Source organism: Prionailurus bengalensis, chromosome A3, assembly GCF_016509475.1.
Source record: "Prionailurus bengalensis isolate Pbe53 chromosome A3, Fcat_Pben_1.1_paternal_pri, whole genome shotgun sequence".
NCBI lineage: Eukaryota > Metazoa > Chordata > Mammalia > Carnivora > Felidae > Prionailurus > Prionailurus bengalensis.
Window position 1 is genome coordinate 30,464,882 of NC_057354.1, and position 24,269 is coordinate 30,489,150.

General features: G+C 45.9%; 1 protein-coding gene and 1 long non-coding RNA gene across 3 annotated transcripts in view; one reads left to right on the forward strand and one right to left on the reverse strand.

The window, feature by feature from the left end:
• Nucleotides 1–2,770: 2,770 nt before the first annotated feature.
• Nucleotides 2,771–23,570, reverse strand: LOC122496527. Its single transcript, XR_006300847.1, has 3 exons — nt 23,115–23,570; nt 4,415–6,676; nt 2,771–3,240 (listed from the first exon to the last, which is right to left on the reverse strand). It is a non-coding gene; the product is annotated as an uncharacterized LOC122496527 (long non-coding RNA).
• A 151-nt stretch (nt 23,571–23,721) lies between these two features.
• PANK2 (pantothenate kinase 2) overlaps nt 23,722–24,269 on the forward strand; it is a 31,575-nt gene continuing 31,027 nt past the window's right edge. The window contains exon 1 of one of the 2 annotated variants that reach the window (XM_043602819.1): nt 23,722–24,108. In XM_043602819.1, coding sequence (XP_043458754.1) covers nt 23,841–24,108 — 268 coding nt within the window. In that variant the 5' untranslated portion in view covers nt 23,722–23,840. The remainder of the gene's footprint in view (nt 24,109–24,269) is intronic. The other variant, XM_043602818.1, reaches the window with a different exon arrangement.

Below are 24,269 nucleotides of genomic sequence, written 5' to 3' on the forward strand. Positions count from 1 at the left end.
ATTACGGACTCATGCCATCGTTGTTCATCCCTGCCCGATTCCCCCTTTTCTGTACAGGCTCCTTTTGTAACTCAGAGTGAGGGGTTCAGAAAGCCAAGGGGCACATGTGGGTTGGGAGAATTTTGTGGTAAAGGCCCTCTATTTTCTCCCAAGGCAGCGTTAGGCACTCCCCTGTTGGTTTCTTGGTCATGGGTGGCATCCCATTTGAACTAGTTCAAGGAGTGAGCAGCCCTGGGTTCCTGTCCTAGTGAGAGGGCACCAAAGGGGGTTCTTCCACTGACAAGCTCCTTGGAGGTGTCTGGCTACTGCTTCTGTCCCAGAGAGGCAACAGTTGGGGGTGTCCCGTGGCAGCTTGCCCATTGCACCAGGGGCCTCCTCCAGGTTCTGACAGAGCCCTTCCAGCAGCCAGAAATTACCCAACTGGGCCGGTTCAAATTCCACAGCATGTTTCCTGCTCTAATAGGAGTCTCCCAGGGATGGAGTCGGTCAGGCCTTGAGGTCACTTGCTTTCCATTGAAGGACCGTCACTAAACCGATGGCCGAGAATTGCCCCCTACCTCCCCATAGGAAAAGTAGTGTTGGCATTCCTAGTCTGATCAGTGGTGGAAGGGATTCTAGAGATGAAAATCACACGCTCTCCCTGTGCTCACCTTTCTGCTCTTTTCCTTGTAGCCTAGGGCTGTGAAGTTTACAGCTGGTGTTGGGCATGGTCACCCAGTATTCCTCACTCCTGCAGCTGCTGTTAGTAACAACAGCAATAATAAAAAGGGCCACTGCTTACCCCGTACTTTGCTGCGTGCCAGGCGCTGGGCTAAGCACTTTAAATATATTAACTCATTTAATCCCCAAACAACCCTATAAAGGAGGTACCATTATGACCCAATGTATAGCTAGTCTGCAAAACTGGGAGGGAGGAAGGACCAGAGGAGACAGTACAAGGGAAAACTCTGACCCCTGAGCCCCCAGAGCTAGACGTGTTCTACGCTCATGACCCACAGCTGATTGGATGCCTTGGAGCCGGGACCCCATTTGAAGTGAGATTTCACACCAACACATTCCTGCCCAGGGTGCCAAGATCTGCCCCATGGTGTAATAGTGTAATAATGTGCAGTATTATAATTAATAGTTTTGGAGATATTGTAACAATTGGACTATAATCGTTGTATGTGTGCTCAGGCTTAACGGCCTAAGGCTGTGTGAGGCAAAGCAGTGGGCTCGAGACTAAAATGCCAGGTCTCCAGAGGCCAGTTTGGTGTAGCATACATCGTTTATTAAAGGATTCTCCAGTGCCAGGTCTAAGGCCTAATATGAGTTAAGACCCTTGGGGCGCCTGGGTGGCTCAGTTGGTTAAGCGTCCGACTTCGGCTCAGGTCATGATCTCGCAGTTTGAGCCCCGCGTCGGGCTCTGTGCTGACAGCTCAGAGCCTAGAGCCTGCTTCAGATTCTGTGTCTCCCTCTCTCTCGGCCCCTCCCCTGCTCACATTCAGTCTCTCTCTGTCCTTCAATAATAAACGTTTAAAAAAAATTTTTTTTTTTTTAAAAGACCCTTGCTTACTCTCCAGTGGTTGGGAATGGCTCACAAAATGTGGTGGAGACGAATGGGCTTTCATATCATACTTTCATGTATTTATACAATATTTTGCACCTCCTGTGTGCAGAATATTGGGAAATGCCTTGGAGACACAGAATAACAAAGCAAAACCCCACCCTAAGGGCCCCCTTCCACCACCTATTGTTTCCAGTCCAATAGTGAGCATCTAAAGGGGGATGCCTGAAGCAAAGGTGGGGGTAGGGAGAAGGGACAAGTGTTGTTTTGATCAGTTATATACTATTAATAATTACAATAACTAGGGTTGCCTGGATGGCTCAGTCAGTTAAATGTCCAACTCTTGGTTTCGGCTCAGGTCATGATCTCACTGTTCGCGAGATCGAATCCAGCGTGGGGCTCTGCACTGACAGTACAGAGCCTGTTTGTGATTTTCTCTCCCCTCCCTGCTCCTCCCCCTCTTGAACACAGGTGCATGCACTCACACGCTCTCTCTTCCTCTCTCTCAAAAATAAGTAAATAAACATTTAAAAAAATAATTGCAATAACTAAACCCAGGAAAACAGTAACACTTAGAAACTATACGGAATAAGAAGAAAATGAAGTGTAAATTTACAAAGACGCCTAAGCAGAAAGGCTATAGTGAAAGTGTCTGACAAGATCAAGTGCTGGGGCACCTGGGTGGCTCAGTTCGGTGAAGTGTCTGACCTTGGCTCAGGTCGTGATCTCACGGTGAGTTGGAGCTGTGTGTCAGGCTCTCTGCTGTCATCACAGAGCCTGCTTCAGATCCTTTGTCCCCCTCGCTCCCTGCCCCTCTCCCACGCGCACGTGTGTGCTCTCTCTCTCTCAAAAATGAATCAACATTAAAAACAAGCAAAACAAGATCAAGTACTGATGAAAACACAGAGCAACTGAAACTTTCACAGACATTTGGGGGTATATAAATTGGTAAAACTGTTGGCAAACTGGCAGTACCCTACTGACAGTGACCATATGCATAACTTAGGAGGTAGCAATTCCGCTCCTGGGCATGAACACAACAGAAACAAGAGCTTATGTCTACCAGAATGTGTGCAAGAATGTGTCTTTTTTTTCTTTTCTTTCTTTCTTCCTCCCCTCCTTCCTTTCTTTTTCTTCTCCTCCTCCTTCTCCTCCCCCTCCTCCTCCTCCTCCCCCTCCCCTCCCCCTCCCCCCTAATCCCCCTGCCCCTCCTTCTTCCTCTTCTTCCTCCTCCTCTTCTTCTTCTTCTTCTTCTTCTTCTTCTTCTTCTTCTTCTTCTTCTTCTCCTGTGCAAGAATGTTTCTAACTGCACTGTTCATACTAGCCCCAAACTGGTATGAGTCCCAATGTCTCTCCAAGGTAGAGTGGATACGATAAGCTGTGGTAAAGTCACAAAGTAGAATGCCAGCATATAGAAATGAGTACAAATGAACCTATTGCTCTCCACAGCAACATGGATAAATCTCACAGACCCGCTGGTGAGCAAAAGAAGTCAGAACGCACACACAAAGGTCATCGCTGTCGGATTCTGTTTCCACAAAAAGTACGGAGATTAGCAAAAATGATCCATGGCTTTGAAAGACTGGTTACCTTTGGGAGGGACAGGGAGGGACATTCTAGGGGGCAGCCCTACCTCCTGATGTAGAAGTACAGCATGATTTCTGAATATGTTCGGCTCGTGTCCAGACTCCCTGCTGGAGATTCAAAAATAAACCAAGATCACCCACACGAGAACACACGGAGGCTGTGCATTCAAAGCTTGCAAAAGAGTCAGCCACTATCACTTGCATTTGGCAGGAAGGGACTCCAAGGCAGGGAGGTGGAAAGTGTTCTCGTGGAAAAGAAAGGGAGCTCCAGGTGTGTTATGATTGGAGGTTGTTTGCCCCGGATGCTGGAGGCTGGCTAACTAGAAGGGACGCGTCGGTGATTGGCTAGGGAGCACGTTTGGCTTTCTCTGGTTGGTCCTGAGTTGCAGAAATCGGGACCGGGAAGAAGCTGGCAGACACGGAGTCCTGATTGTTCTGAGCCCACCGCTGCAGACGTTATGGTTTGGCTTCCCAGGCTGGTTACTGCAGACGTTTGGGGTAAGAATGCTAGCGTCGTATATGTGTTGGCCACTGTCTGTTTGCATATTCAGTCTCTCAGGGAAGAGTATGGGCTCTGAGAGGGGCCTCTGCTGCTGGAACAGGAGGAGAGTGGGCACATGCACATTTCCTCCAGCTCCCTATCCCTCCTTGGGATAGCTGCTATTGGAAGCCTTCTTTGGTTAGACCCCTCTCATTTACTAGGCTTTCTAAGTTCCCATGGCTCGCCTCAAACCCTGCATTTAATTCCCATTTCCTTGCCTGTATTTTATTTTATTAAGTTTACTTATTTATCTTGAGAGAGAGAGCGAGAGAGAGAGAGAGAGAGAGAGAGAGAGAGAGAGATGAGGGGCAGAGAGACAGGCAGAGAGAGAATCCGAAGGAGGTTCCACATCGTCAGCGCAGAGCCCCATGCGGGGTTTGAACTCACCAACCGTGAGTTCATGACCTGAGCTGAAACAAAAGTCGGACACTTGACTGGCGGAGCCACCAGTCTCCCCTACTTGCCTGTGTTTTAAAAGCCCATACCGAGTATCTTTTTTCTATATGCTCAATGCTGTATCTATAAAACAAAACAAAACAAAATAAAAACAGGGACTCCCGGGGAGCTGAGTCAGTTAAGCCTCTGACTCTTGATCTGAAGCTCAGGTCTTGAGCTCATGGTTATGAGTACAAGCCCCGCATCAGGTTCCACGCGGGCGTGAAGTCTACTTAAAAACAACAACAACAGCACCCAAAATGCCTGCTCCCACCAAACACAGCTTTCTATTGAAGTAAAATATACCTAGTGGAAAGTGCACTCAGCAAGGAGGTAGGGGTCTGCGGCAGGAAGGTGGAAGTAGGCAGAGAAAGCCGGTGGGGTGTGAACAGCAGAGAAGGCGAGGAAGCTCTGGCTTATAGTTCTGGGTCCACAGCCAGCTCCCGTCATCCCTTATCATTCTGCACCCACAGACGTTGAGGCTGGACCAAGTGATGTCAAATCCTTCCTCCTCCGAGCCTCAGCCCCGTCCGCCCTTGACTGTCCTTGGCACGGATGGCTGTATGGGCTTCCTCCCCCTCGTGTTTTCTCTTCCCCCATCCCCAGGTGCCATTCCATGCCATCTGAATCACTGATTTCCTAGCAATCAGACACTGTCTTCTATTTAATCAATTCACTTGTATTTAACATAAGAAGAAAGAAAAATCCTCTCATCACATGCAGCTGGAAATCGGCTTCTTGCAGGAGGCTGATCCAAAGGAACGGGGAAAGAGAGAAGCTGGTAATTGTGGAAAGAATGACTTCTCCTACTAGCTGTCACGACGTCCTTAGAGTTGTGAGTCCACGGACACTCGTTTGCAGTCATTCGGCTGTCATCACTGCTAGAACTTCAGATCCTTGGACATTTCCTGCATTCAACTTGCAGTTATGAGGGTCTACTGGGGCCAGATGTCTGCTTGTAGCAAGCTTACGGCAGTGAGCAGAAACAGAACTTTCAAGCTGGGGCGCTTGTCCAGGACCTCTCCCCCTCTTCCCTCCTGCCTTCCTTCTCAGTTTTCCACCCAGAGAGCGGCACCTCGGCTCTCAGGGGATGTGGCAGCTTGTTACCTCCTGGACTGGCTCTGCGGACTCCTTCCCAGCTAGTCCAGCAGGGGTCAGTCTCCTCCCTGAATTTTCACCTTCTTTATAATCTAGTCTCTTTAAAACATCTTTTGATTACACAGGTAATACGTGAAAATGTGCTTGCTGCAAAACATCAAAACTCCCAGCCAAACAGAGTTACGTAGGCCAGAGTTTCTCAAACTTCCATGTAGACACAACTAGTCTGGAGATCTTATTAAAGGCAGGTGTGACTCATGGAGTCACTGCATTTCTTTTTTTTTTTTTAATTTTTTTTTGACGTTTATTTATTTCTGAGACAGAGAGAGACACAGCATGAATGGGGGAGGGGCCGAGAGAGAGGGAGACACAGAATCGGAAGCAGGCTCCAGGCTCTGAGCCATCAGCCCAGAGCCCGACGCGGGGCTCGAACTCGCAGACCGCGAGATCGTGACCTGAGCTGAAGTTGGAGGCTTAACCGACTGAGCCACCCAGGCGCCCTGAGTCACTGCATTTCTAAGGAGGCTTTGAGTAAAGACAAGGAACAGTAATTGAAAATGTCCTTCACTCCCCTACAAGTTCGAGAGACATCGTTCTTTGTGTGCTGTGCCATTTGGTAATCCTAACTTAATCCCATCCTTGGTTTGAAAGTGAGGACTCTCTGAGGTCCTGTTCAGAGCAGTAGGGGTGCGGGGTGTTCTAGCCTCTAGCTTCTTCTGTAGTTCCTCGTAGCACCCCACGAAGTATCATTGCCAAGCTTACTAGGTCTTTGTTGAATTGAATTTAGTTCATACAACAATCCAAACGGTTTGGTCCTTGTTTCAGTTGGTTGAGGTTCCTCAGGTTGTGGATTTTTTTTTTCCTCTCCGTGTGCGGGATGAGGCAAATTGCTGATGAAATGGAGAACAGGGCAAAGCCAGAGCCAAAGACCCACACAGTGCTACTCAAGACCATTGGTCAACTGCTGTCATCAGATGACCTCACTGTTACTCAATAAATCACGACTCTACTCTCCCTACAGTCATCCAGCATTAAGAGTATGTACAACGCAGCTCCAGTAGAGATGTATCTGCTAATGAATGCTGCGTATAAGAAACGATGCCAAAATTGAGTAGCTTAAAACTTAAAAGTAGCTTTAAAAATTTTAGTATTTCGTGGTTTCTGCGGGTTAAGATTTCAGGTGCAGGCCCTGTGGGTCATCTGGCTGAGGGTCTCACAGGAAGCTGCCATTGAGGTGTTGGCTGGGGGCTGCAGCCGTCTTAGGGCTCAACCTGGAGAGGATTCACTTGCAAACTCACTCATGTGGCTGTTGTAGGATTCAGTTCCTCGCTGAATTGTTGCTCTGTGGGCCTCACTTCCTTGCTGGCTGTTAGCCCCGAGGCTGCCCTCCACTCCCTGCTGCACAGGCCTCTCCATAAAGCAGCTCCCAATGCAGTAGCTTGCTTCATTCCGGCAAGCGGGAGAAAAGAACTGGAGAGAGTGAGAACAAAACAGAAGTCACCGTCTTTCAGAACTTAACATTGGAAGTGATAGCTCATAAATTTTGTAGTTGCACTCAAGGCGCAATTTGCCAACACGTGGTGGACACTGGGAGCATTAATGTAGAATGTACATTAATGTACATTAATGTGCATTAATGCGCATTAACGTACATTAATGCGCATTAATGTGCATTAACGTGCATTAATGAGCATTAATGTACATTAATGTACATTAATGAGCATTCATGAGCATTAATGAACATTAATGTACTATAGGATGGGAAGTTAGCTCTGACCAGCAGCAGAGCATAAATATTAATAGTTATGCTTAATTCTTAGACCCAGCATAAATATTAATATTATTCTTAGACCCAGCAATCCCATTTCTAGAAATCTAAGCCAAAGGTACACTGGCAAAAATAAACAAAGATGTACGTACAAGGCTAATTATTGTGGTACACTTTGTAAACGGCAAAGGACTGGAAGTAACCTAGGTGTCCGTTAATGGGACATTGGCTGAACGAACCATGGTATCAGTGCTCTGCAGCTGTACGTAAGAATAAGAAATATCCATATGCTGCTGTGGCGTGAACTACATGTTTAGTTAAACGAAAAAAAAATAGTGGAGGGGTGCCTGGCTGGCTTAGTCGGTAGAGCATCTGACTCTTAATCTCAGGGTCATGAGTTCAAGCCCCATGTTGGGCATGGAGCCTACTTAAAAAAAAAAAAAAAAGAAGGGAGGGGGTGGCACCTGGGTGGCTCAGTCGGCTAAGCATCTGACTCTTGGTTTCAGCTCAGGTCATGATCTCACGGTTCATGAGATGGAGCCCCACATTGGGCTCTATACTGACTGTGCAGAGCCTGCTTGGGATTCTCTCCCTCTCTGCCCCTCCCCAAATAAATAAATAAATAAATAAATAAATAAATAAATAAATAAATATTTTTTAAAAATGGGGCACCTGGGTGGCTCATTTGGTTGAGCATCTGACTCTTGATTTTGGCCCAGATCATGATCTCACAGTCGTGAGCTCTAGTCTTGAACTGGGCTCTGTGCTGCATGTGGAGCCTGCTTAATATTCTCTCTTTGCCTCTCTATTTGCCTCTCCTCACCTCAAGAAAAGTGGAAAAAAAAATGTATACTCTTTTATTTAAGAAAAAAACAAAGTTTTTAGTTAAGAGTTGAGGCTTGATGCCCCATGTGACTCTACTGGGAGAGGACTTTAAAATCTTGGGTCTGGGGGCTCCTGGGTGGCTCAGTTGGTTAGGCAACCAACTTCAGCTCAGGTCATGATCTCACAGTTTGTGGGTTCGAGCCCCGCGTCGGGCTCTGTGCTGACAGCTCAGAGCCTGGAGCCTGCTTCAGATTCTGTGTCTCCCCCTCTCTCTGCCCCCTCACCTGCTCCCACTCTGTGTCTCTTTGTCTCTCAATAATAAATAAACGTTTAAAAAATTTTATTAAAAAAAAATCTTGGGTCTGGTTTCCTCTGGACTCTTCTCCACACAGTTTTCCCTTTGCTGATTTTGCTTTGCATCCTTTCCCTACAATAAATCTTAGCCATGAGTATTGCCAAAACAAAAAGAATTTGGACTGGAATCTCTTGTCTATTTTCATGAAAGGGTAAACAAAAACTAATTGAAACACTGGTTACCTGAGGTGCCTGGATGGCTCAGTCGGTTAAGTGTCTGGCTTTGGCTCAGGTCATGATCTTGTGGTTCATGAGTTTGAGCCTGTATCAGACTCTCTGCTGTTGGCATAAAGCCTGCTTTGGATCATTTGTCACCCTCTCTCTCTGCCCCTCCCCTGCTCATTCTCTCTCTCTCTCTCTCTCTCTCTCTCTCTCAAAATAAATAAATAAACTTAAAAAAAAAAGGTTACTTATACAGAAAGGGCAGGAACAGAGAAGGTTCAAGGATAGAAGCTAGACTTTTCTGGATGTACCTTGTTTTGTAGATTAGACTTTGGAACTGTGTTACTATTTTACATAATTATATAACAAAGTTAAATTTAAATTTTTTTGTATTTCTAAAAATTGAATCAAAATGGGGAAAAAAATAACCCAATTGTGCATGGAATTGATGCCGAACCATACAGAGAGGAATTATTTCAACTTTAAAGCACAACAATTTGATGTTTCATCCCCAGTGCAATATATTCTAAGGACAAAAAGAAATGCAAAGAAATCTTAAATAGTATTTAGTAATCACATTTTTGGTAATAATGTTGATATTTTTATCCTGAAATTATTATCTCTAATGATAAAGCAAATAAGTAGTGAATGTTGTTAAGAATTTAGATTTTCAGGGTAAGATAAAACCAAAGAAATTAAGAACTCGATAACCTTAAAAATGAATGGAAAAATATTAGTATAAATTTATGATATACTTTTCTCTTTATTTATTAATTTTTTTTAATGTTTATTTATTTTTGAGACAAAGACAGAGCATGAACGGGGGAGGGGCAGAGAGAGACACAGAATCGGAAGCAGGCTCCAGGCTCTGAGCCATCAGCCCAGAGCCTGACGCAGGGCTCGAACTCACGGACCAGACCGTGAGATCGTGACCTGAGCTGAAGTTGGACGCTTAACCGACTGAGCCACCCAGGCGCCCCTATACTTTTCTCTTTAAAAATACATTTTCTAGCTCTATCTGCCAAAAGGGACTAGAAACAATGAACAACCCAGTAGCAATGTGCATGCCTAGTGTTCAAATTGTGGCCTCTAAACAACATTTCCCACTGATAGAAATAATTACTCCTTGGAGAAATGTCTGATTCACGATCTGGGCAGGAAATTTACAGGGCTGAGGCTGGAATCTCCTGTCGTAGCAGAAAACAAAGAAGTTATTTAAGACTACTAGAGCAGGGGCACCTGGGTGGCCCCGGGCGGTTATGCATTCAACTCTTGATTTCAGCTCAGGTCATGATCTAATGGTTTGTGAGATTGAGCCCTGCATAAGGCTCTATGCTGACAGCATGGCGCCTACTTGGGATTTTCTCTCTCCCTGCTCTCTGACCCTCCTCTCTCCCTCTATCTCACGTTCTCTCTCTCTGTCTCAATATAAATAAACTTAAAAAACAAACAAACAAAACTACTAGAGTCATGTTTAAATGACTACAGAATGAATCTGAAGGGCTTCTATTGGCCAAACGTGGGACAATTTGAACATCAAAAAGAAGAGTGACTCCAATGGATTGAAATTCATCAAATGTTTTAAAAATGCCTGAGTTCATAATAATACTACAAAGAAAAAAAGTTGCTAGAAGACCAATTCATTCTGAAAACCAGCCAATAAAGAGAAAGAATCAATCCTGCCTTAAAAAAAGAATGAGGTGGGGTGTGCCTGGCTGGCTCAGTCGGTACAAGGTATGACTCTTGATCTGAGGGTCATGAGTTTGAGTCCCATGTTGGGTGTGGAGCCTACTTAAAATTAAAAAAAATTTTTTTTCAACGTTTTTATTTATTTTTGGGACAGAGAGAGACAGAGCATGAACGGGGGAGGGGCAGAGAGAGAGAGAGAGGGAGACACAGAATCGGAAACAGGCTCCAGGCTCCGAGCCATCAGCCCAGAGCCCGACGCGGGGCTCGAACTCACGAACCATGAGATCGTGACCTGGCTGAAGTCGGACGCTTAACCGACTGTGCCACCCAGGCGCCCCTAAAAAAATTTTTTTTAATTAAAAAAAAAAGAATCAATCTTGCTTTTTCTATACAAGTCCTACTTTAGGATACCAAAGAGTTGAAGGTTCTTTATAAGAGAATTCCAGTTAATTAAGTGCAGAAGAGAGAAAAGAATTAGAATATCACAATTTTGCAGCCTCTAATAAAATAATGACTATCACCATTAGGCAGTATCATCAATAGTTGCTAAAACCAGTCGGTAAAAAGCTGATGGAGAACTTTATAATGGATGGACCAATCTGATGATCCATGACCAAATGACCAATCTTAAAGTCTTAATGCAAATAATTAGTTAATGTTAAGAAATAGGATTTTCCTGTTCTCCTGATTAAATGAATAGGAAGTAAATAGCACCACCTATGAGGAGTTATTTTAAATAATGCAAACCTGAATCTCATCAAGCCTTTAACCTACAAGGATGGAATCATCAAAATCTGGAATGTAGGCGTTCTTCAGGACCAGCAACCTGGCTTCTTCAATAAACAAATGGCAAGACAAATAAATGGAGAAAGAACTTATAGGTTAAAAAAGATTTAAGAGACAAAGCAATGAAGTGCAATATATTGACCTTGTTTGGAAAAATGAATTTGCCACAACCATTATAAGAGCAAGATCGACAATCAGGGAGATTTAAATAATGTGATGGCTCATGGTACTTGAGTTTTGTACATTTTTTATTTTTCATAATCAGAAGTTAAGCCCACATTTTTCTTTTGTGTCCTGATAGCATGAGACTTCCCTAGGTGTCTTGCTGAAACTACAGAGCCATGGCACCCCCATCATCTCTTTGAGCTACCAGCTAGTAACTGCATCAACAAAGGAATAATAATAGCTGATAATTTGTTAAGCACTTACTACGTACCAGAAACAATTCTAACCCCTCCACATATCTTGTTTAACCCAAAGCCCATTACGCTTTTTTAAATCTTTCTGTTAAAATACACAATATATATTTTTTTCAGTGTATACTGTGGGAATCACTCCATTGCATCTCAAGATGTTACAATTCCTTTTGATGGCTGCATAGTGTTCCATTGTGTGGACCTGCCATTGGTTATTCAACTGAGGTTAGCTAGGTTAAGCAGCTTGCCCCAAATCCCTCAGCTGGCGCCTGTAGAATTAGAACCAAGGTCTGGCTGGGGTGCCTGGGTGGCTCAGTCGTGAAGTGTCTATCTGACTTTGGCTCAGGTCGTGATTTCATGGTTCACGAGTTCGAGTCCCACATTGGTTGAGCTCAAGCCCTGCTTCTCTCTGTCTCTCTCTCTCTCTGTCCCTTGTTCTCTCATGCCTTCTCTCTCAAACAAAACAAAACAAAAACAAGGTCTGACTCACTCCAAAGCCTGTATTCTAAACTCGTGCTTCCCAAACTTTAATACATACACGAATCACCTGGGGCTTTTGCTAAAATTGCAGATTTTAGGTGGGTCTGGAGTGGGGCCAGAGATTCTGCATTTGCTACAAACTACTAATTATGCCAAAGCAAGGCCAGCCTAGAAAACTCAGCCAGGGAATGAAAAACTACGGATGCCTGGGTCCCACCCCCAGAGAGGCCAACTAACTTCATGTGCCCGGGATGTGGCCTGGCTTTCTTTCCCCCCCACCCCCGGCAAAGTTCCCCAGGTGATTCTTGGGTGTAGTCTGGACTGAGAACTACTGTCTCAGAAGCCTGTTTGTTTTGAGGAATTCTTCCACCATGACTAATCTGCAGCTTATCAAGCTGGCTCCTGGGCAGTTAACTGGCATCAGGTGCTTTAGAGCAGCCCGGTGCCGTTTCACAGCCTACTTCAATGACCTTATCAGGAGTTCTACTTTTACATTTGGTGGCCTGCTGTTTGCCAGCTACATATCTATTGGGTAGGGGAGAGTATAGAAAAATGATAAAAGTCATGGCTCCTTCTCTCAAGGTGTTTACAACCCAGCTGTTTTTACCTCTGGGTAAGCCCCAGAAACAGTAGAAAGAACAGAGAGCGTTGAAGTTTACGGGCCCCAAGGACCATACCTATCTGTGCTTCTCTGAGAGACAGATAGGAGTCAGTGATCAGAAAAACTTCAGAAGTTTTTAAACTTTTGAAGCTGGTTGGAGAATATGGTCTGTAGCTAAGTGCTTTAAGCCTTGAATTTGACGGTCTTGTCTACCTGTTCATGGTGGTTCTGGATACTGCAGGCCTCCCCCGAGTCCCCACAAGGGTAGGCCCTTATGCGGTGGCAGAGGGCAGACCAGAAAGCACACGCCCCACAAGCCCCCTGACACCCGCAGGGGCGGGAGTTAGGGCCCAGCCAAGCACGCTCGGTTCCTGGTTTCAAATTTACCAATCAGATAATGCATTCCTCTAATGCAAGGAGGGAAGTGTCCTTACCTTGAACCGAACAGGCAGCTGCCTTCTCTGGCCACACTTAGGGCCAGCCCCAGTGCCACATGATAGTTGTGCACATGACAGGAGCTCGGTGGCTCTTTGGGTCTTCATTGGCTTCCCAGAACCCCAGCTGCTCCAATCTCTGCAGTCTCCAAGAGGTTTAGGTCACTACACATACCTTGTCATTCCGTACTGATAGGGTGTTTTAGATTCCTTCGGGCTTATAAGCCCAAAGGTTAAGGTTAAGGTTTCATTCATTGGGAGCCCTTTGATTTGAAGTCATTTCAGGCAGGGGACAATATGATTTCTATTTTATTCAGACATATACTCAATCAAAAATATTCATGAAGAGCCCTGTGCTAGGCCCTTTGGGCACAGTGAAAACCAATGACCCAGGGTCCCTGCATCATGCAATTGCAGTCTAGTGGAGAGATGGGTGTGAGAGGAGAAAATAAACAAGTATACAATAAAAAAGGTTTTGGACTTTGGTTCAGGTCATGATCTCGTGGTTTTTGTGAGTTCGAGCCCCGCGTTGGGCTCTGTGCTGACAGTTCAGAGTCTGGAGTCTGCTCTGGATTCTGTGTCTCCCTCTCCCTCTGTCTCTCCCCTGCTCACACTCTGTCTCTCTCTCTCAAAAATAAAATAAACATTAAAGAAATAATAAAAAGGGTTTGAGTCCCTTGAAAGGAACTATGGCAAAGAAGAAATGAAGGAAATTTTTTTTTTATAAAGACATGCCACTTTATTTTTTTTTAATGTTTATTTATTTTTGAGACAGAGAGAGACAGAGCATGAACGGAGGAGGGGCAGAGAGAGAGGGAGGCACAGAATTGGAAGCAGGCTCCAGGCTCTGAGCCATCAGCCCAGAGCCCGACGCGGGGCTCGAACTTGCAGACCGCGAGATCGTGACCTGAGCTGAAGTCGGACGCTTAACCGACTGAGCCACCCAGGCGCCCCTGAAGGAAATTTTCTTACAAAGTTCAGCAAACATTTACCATTTGACCTATTCCTACAGATGAGATCATATGTCCCCAGAGAGACATGAACACACATTTCAGAGCAGTTTTATTCAAGATAGCCAACAAGTGTAAGTGACCCAAATGTCCACCAGCTGGTGAATGCATAAACAAAATAAGGTATTTCCATATCATGGAGCAGCAGTAAAAAAGAACAAACTCCTGAGACACCAACAGCCTGGATGAATCTCAAAAATGTCACGCTGAAAGAAGCCAGATTCAAAAGAATATGTACTAAACGATTCCATGTATATAAAACCCTGAAAAAGACTGTAGAGAGAGAAATCAGGTCAGTGGTTGCTTGGGACCCAGGGGTGGGGAATGCTAGGGAAGGGGCACAAGGGAACCTTTGGGGTGATGGGGGAGCCTTGGATGTGGTGATGGTGCCCACATTTACCAAAACTCACCAAACTGTGTGCTTAAAATAGATGCATTATATTATATATAGTAAATTGTGCATCAATAAAAGTTGATTAAAATGTAACTGGAGTAGAGACGAAGGAAATAAAAAATAGAAATGGGGACGAGCAGGAAGGAGAAGGCACATGTATTTAGAGAAGGTGGGGTAGAGGGGGGCTCTTGGAGGGAGAGGACATTAAGCTGAGGCCTATGCGTGAAGAGGGCCAGAGGAGGGAAGCATGAAGATGGGTGGTGGGCTGGAGCGGGAGAAGCTCTCCAGGCAGTAGGAATGGCAGATACAAAGGCCCTGAGGTAGGAAGAGCCAAGGAAAATTGCTCTTGCTATGATAATTAATTGGACTGAGAAGACTGACCTGGAGATTTTTGGGCTACCTAAAAGTAACAAAGTACCTTTGAAGAATTTGAGTATCACCCCCCCCCACCCCCAACCTGCAAACATTAACAACTAATAACGAGGCATCCTCTTCTATTCATTGGTACAGGACCCAGAGTGACCTCTTGATGACACTTTATCAGCCATTCATTTAAGTTGACGTTCGAAAGGGGCACCTGGGCAGCTCAGTCGGTTAAGCGTCCGACTTCGGCTCAGGTCGTGATCTCACGGTTCATGGGTTCGAGCCCCGCATCGGGCTCTGTGCTGACAGCTCGGAGCCTGGAGCCTGCTTTGGATTCTGTGTCTCCCTCTCTCTCTGCCCCTCCCCCACTCGTGCTCTGTCTCCCTCTGTCTCAAAAATAAATAAACATTAAAAAAAAATTGAAGTTGACGTATGAGGATATTGGTGAGTCATACAAACAGCATTTCACTGAAATGCCTGATTTCACACTTTAATATATACTGGTGTTCTCTTTCAGTGAATTTCACCAGTGACAGGGATTCTGAAAGGACAGCACAATAAAGTTCTATAGTAGCCTCCATCTGCCACAATGAGGTAGATGATTCTTCCTGTGTGCATGTCTCTCCAGTTGCCTGAAATCTAATGATCCTTGAGAAATGGGCTCTGAGCCCTTTGGTAGGAAAGTTATAATTCAGGATATTGGATCATGGGAGAGGACGGGATGAGAGGCCTTGATAATCAGGGCTTGGTTTCCATCATTATTGTTTTAAGACTCTGGTTCCAAGTAAGAGAAGACAATGTCAGCTAGATTAAGAAAAAAAGGAGTGTTTTTCAAAAACATTTTTTAAATGTTTATTTATTTTTGAGGGGGGGAGGGGCAGAGAGAGAGGGAGACACAGAATCCGAAGCAGGCTCCAGACTCTGAGCTGTCAGCACAGAGCCCAAAGCAGGGCTCAAACCCATGAACCGCGAAATCGTGACCAGAACTGAAGTCAGACACTTAACAGACTGAGCCACCCAGGCGCCCCATGAAATGTTTTTTAAAATTTAAATGTTTATTTATTTTGATAGAGACAGTGTGAGTGGGGGAGGGGCAGACAGAGGGGGAGAGAGAGAATCCCAACCAGGCTCTGTAACATCAGCACAGAGCCCACTATGGGGCTCGAACTCACAAACCACAAGATCATGACCTGAGCTAGAATCAAGCGTCAGATGCTGGGGTGTCTGGGTGGCTCATTCAGTTAAGCGTCTGACTTCAGCTCAGGTCATGATCTCGTGGTCTGTGAGTTCAAGCCCCACATTGGGCTCTATGCTGACAGCTTCGAGCCTGGAGCCTGCTTCATACTCTGTCTCTCTCTTTCAAAAATAAATGAACATTAAAAAAAGAAAAAGAGTTGGACGCTTAACTGACTGAGCCCCCCAGGGACACCAAGAAATGTATTTTAATGTTACAGGAAGGGACCCAAAGACAGGAAAGTAATCAGCCCAGGAAAGGATGGAAATGGGCAGGCCTGGAAGAACTGGAAAAGCACTCTCGTTTTCCTGTTTCGCTCAGTGCATCTGTTCATTCTTGGGTCTCTCTGCAGACCAGCTTTCTCGGTTCTTTTGCCTGCATGGGGGATGTGGCATCACACTTGGAGAAGTGACTCCCCATTCCAAGCTGGTGGTGTTATGCAGTATGAACAGAGCCGTTGGGGCCTAATCTATAGGTGGGTAGGGGGATTTCTGGGAGAAGAAGGAGTGGTTGTGAGGTGGCAGGTACCAAACATTAACTTTGCCAAACAGGTGGCAAAGATTTTAGTATTTTAAAGGATCCTGAAATTGTTATTGCCACTGTAATCATTTGTTAACACATTGCGTGTGTGTGTGTGTGTGCCTGTGAAAGGCACTGTGGGGAATATGAAGATGCAAACTCTTATTCTAAGAGCTTTCGTAATTTAGTTGATATTATAAAACATGTACACCAAGGATGTGAAAGAAGTATGTGGATACATGTCATTAAAGGTGACATATTATAAAAGATTGGAAGGTTCCTACCTAACAGTGGTCGTTAGTGAAGACTTTAAGGAGGAGGTATCTTTTGGGCTAAACCATGGAAGTTGGGTTGGATTTTGATAAGCAGAAATGTCGTGGGAAGGAAGTTTGTGTAGGGTTGAAGATTGAGGCTTATAGCTGGGTAAGAGTCAAGTCTGCCTGGAGAACTAGGAGATTCATTTTGCTAGAACATGCTACATAAGCATATGGGAAGTAATGAGGAGAAGTGGAAAGATGCTAAATGTGGGGCTTCTTGGATTTTTTTTTTAAGTTTATTTGTTTATTTTGATAGAGAAAAAGTGTGAGTGGGGGAGGGGTAGAGAGAGAATCCCAAGCAGGGATTTGAACCCATAAGCTGCGAAATCATGACCTGAACTGAGGTCAGACGCTTAATCAACTGAGCCACCCAGGAGTCTCAGATATTCAGTGTTGTGGACTTTGTTCTGTAGGCCAAGAAGCTATCAAACCCTTTTATTTATTTTTTTTATTTAAAAAAAAATTTTTTTTTTTTACATTTTATTTATTTTTGAGACAGAGAGAGACAGAGCATGAATGGGGGAGGGTCAGAGAGAGAGAGAGAGAGAGAGAGGGAGACACAGAATCTGAAACAGTCTCCAGGCTCTGAGCTGTCAGCACAGAGCCCGATGCGGGGCTCGAACTCACAGACTGTGAGATCATGACCTGAGCCGAAGTCGGACGCCCAACAGACTGAGCCACCCAGGCGCCTCTATCAAACCCTTTTAAACAGAAAGGAGATTATATGAGAACAGTGGTTTAGTACAATTAACCTGGGAACAGTGGGCCTGGAAAGTAAACCAGAAGCAGAACAAATGTTTAGGAGGCAACTGAACTGTTACTGAGTAGGGCTTTTAATGGGTCTAATTTGATAGCCACTAGACATTTGTGGCAATTCACCACTTTTTTTTTTAGGTTAGTATTTTTGGGGGGCATCTGGGTGGCTCAGTCTGTTAAGTGTCTGACTTCAGTTCCAGTCATGATCTCGCAGTTCGTGGGTTTGAGCCCTGCGTCGGGCTCTGTGCTGACAGCTCAGAGCCTGGAGCCTGCTTCAGATTCTGTCTCCCTCTCTCTCTGCCCCTTCCCCGCTCATGCTCACTCTCTCTCTCTCTTTCAAAAATAAATAAACATTAAAAAAAGATCCTTAAAAAGACAGTTTATTTTTTTTAATAATCTCTGTACCCAATGTGGGGCTCGAACTCATGACCTAGAGATCAAGCATTGCCTGTTCTTCCAACTAAGCCAGCCAGGTGCCCCTATTGACCATTTTTAATATGTAGGGCCACATGTTGCCACATGAGAAAATAATGTTTTAGATATATTGGGTTAAATAAAATATACTAATAAAATTAATTTTACCCATTTATTTTTACTTTTTAAAATGTGGCCAAATCCTATATATACAATGTTTTTCCTGTACATACACACCTATGACAAAGTTTCATTTTTAAATTAGGCACAGTAAGAGATTAATAACAATAAAAACAAAATAGAGCAATTGTAATAGTCTATTTTTAAAAAATTTTTTAAATGTTTATTTATTTCCGAGACAGAGAGAGACAGAGCATGCATGGGGGAGGGGCAGAGAGCAAGAGGGAGACACAGAATCCGAAGCAGGCTCCAGGCTCTGAGCTGTCAGCACAGAGCCTGACACGGGGTTCGAACTCACAAACCGTGAGATCATGACCTGAGCCAAAGTTGGTCTCTCAACCTACTGAGCCACCCAGGTGCCCCAATAGTCTATTGTGATAAAAGTTATATGAATGTGGTCTTTCTCTCAAAATATTCTTTTTTAAATTAATTAACTTCTAGAGAGCGAGTGCGGGAGAGGGGCGCAGGGAGAGAGAGAGAGCGTCTTAGGCTCCATGCTCAGCACTGGAGCCCCATGTGGGTCTTAATCCCACAACCCTGGAATCATGACCTGAGCCAAAATCAAGAGTCACCGTTCCACCAACTGAACCATCTAGGTACCCCTCAAAATACCTTACTGTACTGTACTCTCCCTTCTTCCTGTGATGATGTGAAATAATACGATACCAATGTGATGCGACGAACTGTGGTGAATGACGTAGGTATTGTGACATAGCAGTTCGCTACTATTGACCTTCTGACAGTATTTTAGAAGAAGGATCATCTACTTCAAGACCGTGGCTGACTGTGAGTAACTGAAGCCCTAGAAAGTGAAGCTATAGATAAGGGGGGGGGGACCTACTGTAGGTTTATTTGGGAACAAAGATAGTAACAGCCATCAAACTCTCAAAACGGAAATAACTAGATCTCCATTGCCTTTAATATAACAGAGATGTGGGGGCACCTGGGTGGCTCAGTTGGTTAACTGTCCCAACTTCAGCTCAGATCATGATCTCGTGAGTTCGAGCCCTAAATCAGGCTCCTTTGCTGGCAGTGCAGAGCCTGCTTGGGATTCTCGTTCTCCCCTCTCTCTCTGCCCCTCCTCTGCTCACGCTTTCTCTCTCTCCCTTTCAAAACACAACACAATACAATACAAGACAATACAACAGAGATGTGACTTTTATATCTAGAAATGAATTTCCCAGTGTGTCTAAGGAAAAAATTCTGTGAAAAAAGGGTTCCATGGTCAATTACATTTGGAAGATAGCTGCATACCTTAGCCTCCTCTCGGAGATTTATCATGCCCTTCAGAATATTAAAGCTTTAAGAAAATGACTTAAGTTTATCTTATATTTACCAAACTTACTCGAGCACAGTGCTAAGCCATTAGTTGTTATCTGGTAATAGTATCCAAATCAGGGATATTTAGTTGAAGATAAGATAGGCCTTGGGGTACCTGGGTGGCTCAGTTGGTTAAGCTTCTGACTTCGGCTCAGGTCATGATCTCGAAGTTTGTGAGTTCGAGTCCCATGTCGGGCTCTGTGCTGACCGCTTGGAGCCTGGATCCTGCTTTGGATTCTGTGTCTCCCTCTCTCTCTGCCCACCCCCCCGCTCATGCTCTATCTCTCTCAAAAATAAATAATAAAAAAAGATTTTTAAAGAGAGATAAGATAGGCCTTGAGGTTGAAAACAGAAAAAGTTTTCAATCCTTTCAATACTTGGGAAAGGATAGAATCTTCCATGTCTAGGAAACTGAGTCGTTCTAAACTCATTACATTTCATCTTCGATTTTCTATCTTTATTCTCCTGAGACAAGTTGAGCTTTATTTCTGAAAGCAGGTAATATTCATATTGCCTGTGAGCTCTGGTGAGACCACTAGAATGCCACATGCTAGCTATTGTGTGTGTGTGAATGTGCACATGCACATATAACACACATCTCCATCCCTCTTCAATAGCACATTCTGGGCCAGGGGCCAGGCCTTGGAAGAATGTCTAGGGGCTTAACAACTTCATGTTCTTCATATTTTTGTCCTTTGGGAGAGATAATAGCCAAGGTTTTCCCAAATTTTCACCATTATACTCTGGAAAAAAAAGACCATGGGCTTGACAGGGGCCTGATTCTATGCTTTTCATTTTCCTGGCACTAATACAGCCCAATGAAAGGAGAGAGAACTTGATCTATAAACCTCTGTGGCTTGGCGCTCTGGTGATCATACTTCTGGTTTTTTTACTCCCCAGTTGCCCTACTTTAGCTGCAAGAGACCTCAAGGGAAACTCAGAGAGGGTCTGTCCCCTGGCTCTCAGGAAGCAGTGAGAGATGAGAATGTGAAACTTCTCGCATCCCCTGGGATCCAGAGGGCAGACTGTGGGCCCTAAGATGGCCTCCAATGACTCTCTTCTTCCTGGTATTGGTGTCCTTGTGTAGTATCAACCCACTTTCAAGAGGGCTGATCTGTGTAATAACAGGATATTGGATATTGCAATAGGGTATTGCAGAAACGATGGAAGTATGACTTCCCAGGCTAGATCTTAAAAGATACTGTGACTTCTGCATGTTTTTCTTTGAATCACTAGTTTTGGGAGAAGCCAGCTATCGTGTTGTGAGGACATTCAAGCAACCCTATGAAGAGGCCCATGTTGTGGGAGCTGAGCCTCTTGCCAACAGCCAGTATCAGCTTGCCAGTCATGTAAATAACCCATCTTGGAAGGGCACCCTCCAGCCCATATGCCCTCAACTGACTGCAACTTCATGAAAGGCCCGGAGCCAGAACGACCCAGGTAAATCACTCCCAAATGCTTGACCTACAAATACTGAGATAACATATATTCATTACTGTTCTCAGCCACTAAGTTTTGGGGTTATTTCTGACCTAGCAGTAGGCACCTAATATGGTAGATGTGTATTCTATATGATGTTTTGTCACTGAAATGGCTCTATCATTAATGGCTCTATCAATGCAAATCACTACTTTAGAATTTGATTAGTTCCTCTGAAGCACTATGCTTACTATGACCTCTGTGCTTATTCTGATGTGTATACCAGAAAACTGGTTTCTCCCCAAGGGTAAAGTAACTGAGACAAATGGTAAAAAACTTAATGATTCTGTCCCTCTAAATGATGCTGTGTGTTATAATAACCACAGAGAAAGGAAACCTTTTTTTTAAATTTTAAACGTTTTTTAATTTTATTTTTTGAGAGACAGAGTGCGAGCATGGGAGGGGCAGAGAGAGAGGGGGAGACACAGAATCCAAAGCAGGCTCCAGGCTCTCAGCTGTCAGCATAGAGCCTGACTTGGTGCTGGAACCCACAGACGGTGAGATCATGGCCTGAGCTAAAGTTGGACGCTTAACTGACTCAGCCACCCAGGTGCCCCAAAAAGGAAACCTCTTGTTACTTTCATTTGACTTTTTTTGGAAAAAAAAAAAATGTAAGCTTCCTTGGTCCAGGACAAATCTTCAATTTAAAAAAAAAATAAGGGGCGCCTGGGTGGCGCAGTCGGTTAAGCGTTCGACTTCGGCCAGGTCACGATCTCGCGGTCCGTGGGTACGAGCCCCGCGTCAGGCTCTGGGCTGATGGCTCAGGGCCTGGAGCCTGTTTCCGATTCTGTGTCTCCCTCTCTCTCTCTGCCTCTCCCCCATTCATGCTCTGTCTCTCTCTGTCCCAAAAATAAATAAACGTTGAAAAAAAAATTTAAAAAAATGCCATATTTAAGTATAACACACATAGAGAAAAGTGCACAAGTGAACATCTTGATGAAATATTGCAAAGTGAACACACCCACGTAGCCATCACCTAGACCAAAGAAATTGAACCTTACCAGCCTTACAGAAGTCTAATCTGTTGCCCTCTCATGCCTACTCTCTTCCCTTCCCCCCACCCCCAAACACCATTATCCTGACTTCTCACATCATTTATTAACGTTGAACTTCATGTAAATCATATGGTATGCATTGTTTAGTGTCTGGTTTCTTTTGTTCAGTTTATTTGCATTTTTACTTTTAGGATTATAAACATCTTGCCTAATTGTCATTAGTATATGCTTCACCTGTTATTTTGGATAAACTTTAATGATAGCCACACACTGTAAGCTTACACCAGGGAATGAAGAAACATATTTATTTAAGATGACAAAAAGCCTTCCACTAATTTATTGGAATTTTACTGAATCTGTGCCTTTTGGTAACTGTAACGCAGAGGGTAGCTGAACTTCTCAGGAATCCAGGCTCTATCATTTAAGCTGTGTGCCTCTGGTTAATTTGCCTCATTATCCAAGTGTTGCCAGATGAAATGACATGTAAGGGCATTATGTACACTGCAAAACACACACACACACACACACACACACACACACACAACCCCTACACCTATTTTCGGTGTCATTTTGATATTGGGGTTCATCTTGGCAGCCTTAGGTGATGATTCTTGATTCTTCAGGATGATCTATCACAGCTCAACAGGCTTGGAGGAAAGCTCCCTCAGGTCAAGGAGGACCAGATTGGTGAGGTGTAGGCAGAAAGATAAGCAATACTGGGGACTGGGATTTTGAAGGCTAGCTACAGGTGTTCTTCGTTCTTGTAGGATCCATCTGGGATGGGTTCTTGCAGGAGCTGGGATTTCCAGAGTTTGGATACAGGGTTTCCAAGGTTATTCCTACAATGAGGGGGAAACTAGTTTGGAGTGAGCCTGGCTAATTCTACTCAACAAGCAAGAGAGAAGCTTATCTGTCTCGTTCTGCGGGCTACTAGCAGTTATTACGGCAAAGGTAAAAAAAAAATGAGGTCTATCACCCAAGGGACATTACAGTGTCCCCGGAGAGGCACTTAGGAATAATTAGCAAGACAAACTAATAGTCCTGTTAAACTTGACGGACTGAGGGAGTGCCTTGAGGGTACAGAGCAAGGTGGGGTCATTCCAGGCTTGGATAACCTTTGGAGAAGGGATGAGTGGCAGGGCCTTAGGTAGGTGTGAATGGTCAGTATCTCAGGGCTGGAGGTGACTGTGGTCTCGCCCCCCAAAAGGGAATAAGATGATTAACGTTCGCGCGCGCGCACACACACACCCCTTACAACCCAGGTTCCAAGGCAGCCACCAAATCCTTCTATGTCCCCCTAGTGCACCGCACGGAAAAGGAATCCACACTGTCCTTCAAAACGCAAACCCTACTCCCCGGCTCCCACACCCCCTCCTTCAGCACTGAAGGGTGGCGTAGGATTTATAACCCACCTCTTTCTTCCAGTTGCCATGGAGACCAGCCCCAGACCTTTCTTTCCTTCTGGTACCGGGTACGTTTCTCCAACGCAGGCAGAATGGAGGGGGCTTAGCCCAACCACGCCAGTGGCAGTGCTGGGGGAGAGGGTAAAAAAGAGCGCGGAGGGGCTGGTGGTCTCGACGGCAGTGGCGGAACCAGGCCAAGGGACAAAGGCTAAATCAGCCGCGGTTCAAGCCCTTCGGTCTGCCAATGACTAGCGGCCAGACGCTGGGGGGCACACTGCTGGGCTGGCGGAGGGCGCGGGCAGGGGAAGAGGGATGCAGCAGCGAGGCGGGACTCAGGGGCAGGGCCCCCCTGACCTGTCCGCCAGGGCGGGCGGGTGAGCCGGCCCCTCCACCCACACGTCCATTGGGCGGCGCCGCCATCACTCTCCCCTCGGCAACACCGCCTTCTTCGCGGCCAAGCTTCGATCCCCTCCCCCGCCACTCTCCGCCCCGCCCCGTCCTGGGAGCCTTTCATTGGACGGACGCGCGGTCGATCCGCCTCGAGTGAGGGAGGCGATTGGACGCGAGGCCTTCGGTCCGCCCCCAGCCTATTTGGATTGGCTTGCTGCGCGTTGGCGCAACGGAAGAGGCGGACGGTGGAGGGGGTGCCTCTGCTTGGGCTGGACTGCCGCGGAGGAGGCGACGAGGGTTTCGGCGCTGGGGGGCTGGCTTGGGCGGCAGCGGCGGCTGCTGCGGATGGGAGCGGGCCGGCTCGGCGTGCCCATGGAGCGCCACGGCAGAGCGGCCGACACCTCCGCCTCGGCGGGGGAGCCGGCGCCCGAAGGGCCTGATGGGCGGCGGCGGGAGCTGCTGCGGCGCCGGGCGAGTAGCGCGTCGGAGCCCCCAGTCGGGTCCTCTGCCTCGGCTTCGGCAGAGGGCATTAGGCGAAACCGGCCCGGCTCCTACAGCGGCGCTCCCTCGGCCTCCCGCCAGCGCGTGGAAAGCCTCAGGAAGAAGCGGCAGCGTAAGTGCCCGGGGGGTCGTCCTCGCGGCTCGCCCTGCCCCCTTCCGGCGCGGCCGCCGTTTTTCCCGCGCGCTCGTGTGGGGACAGTGCCCCCGCACGGTGGTCCTAGGTTGGTGCACGGGCTGACTCCCGGCTGGAGGCCTCAGGTCCAAGTTTGGGGC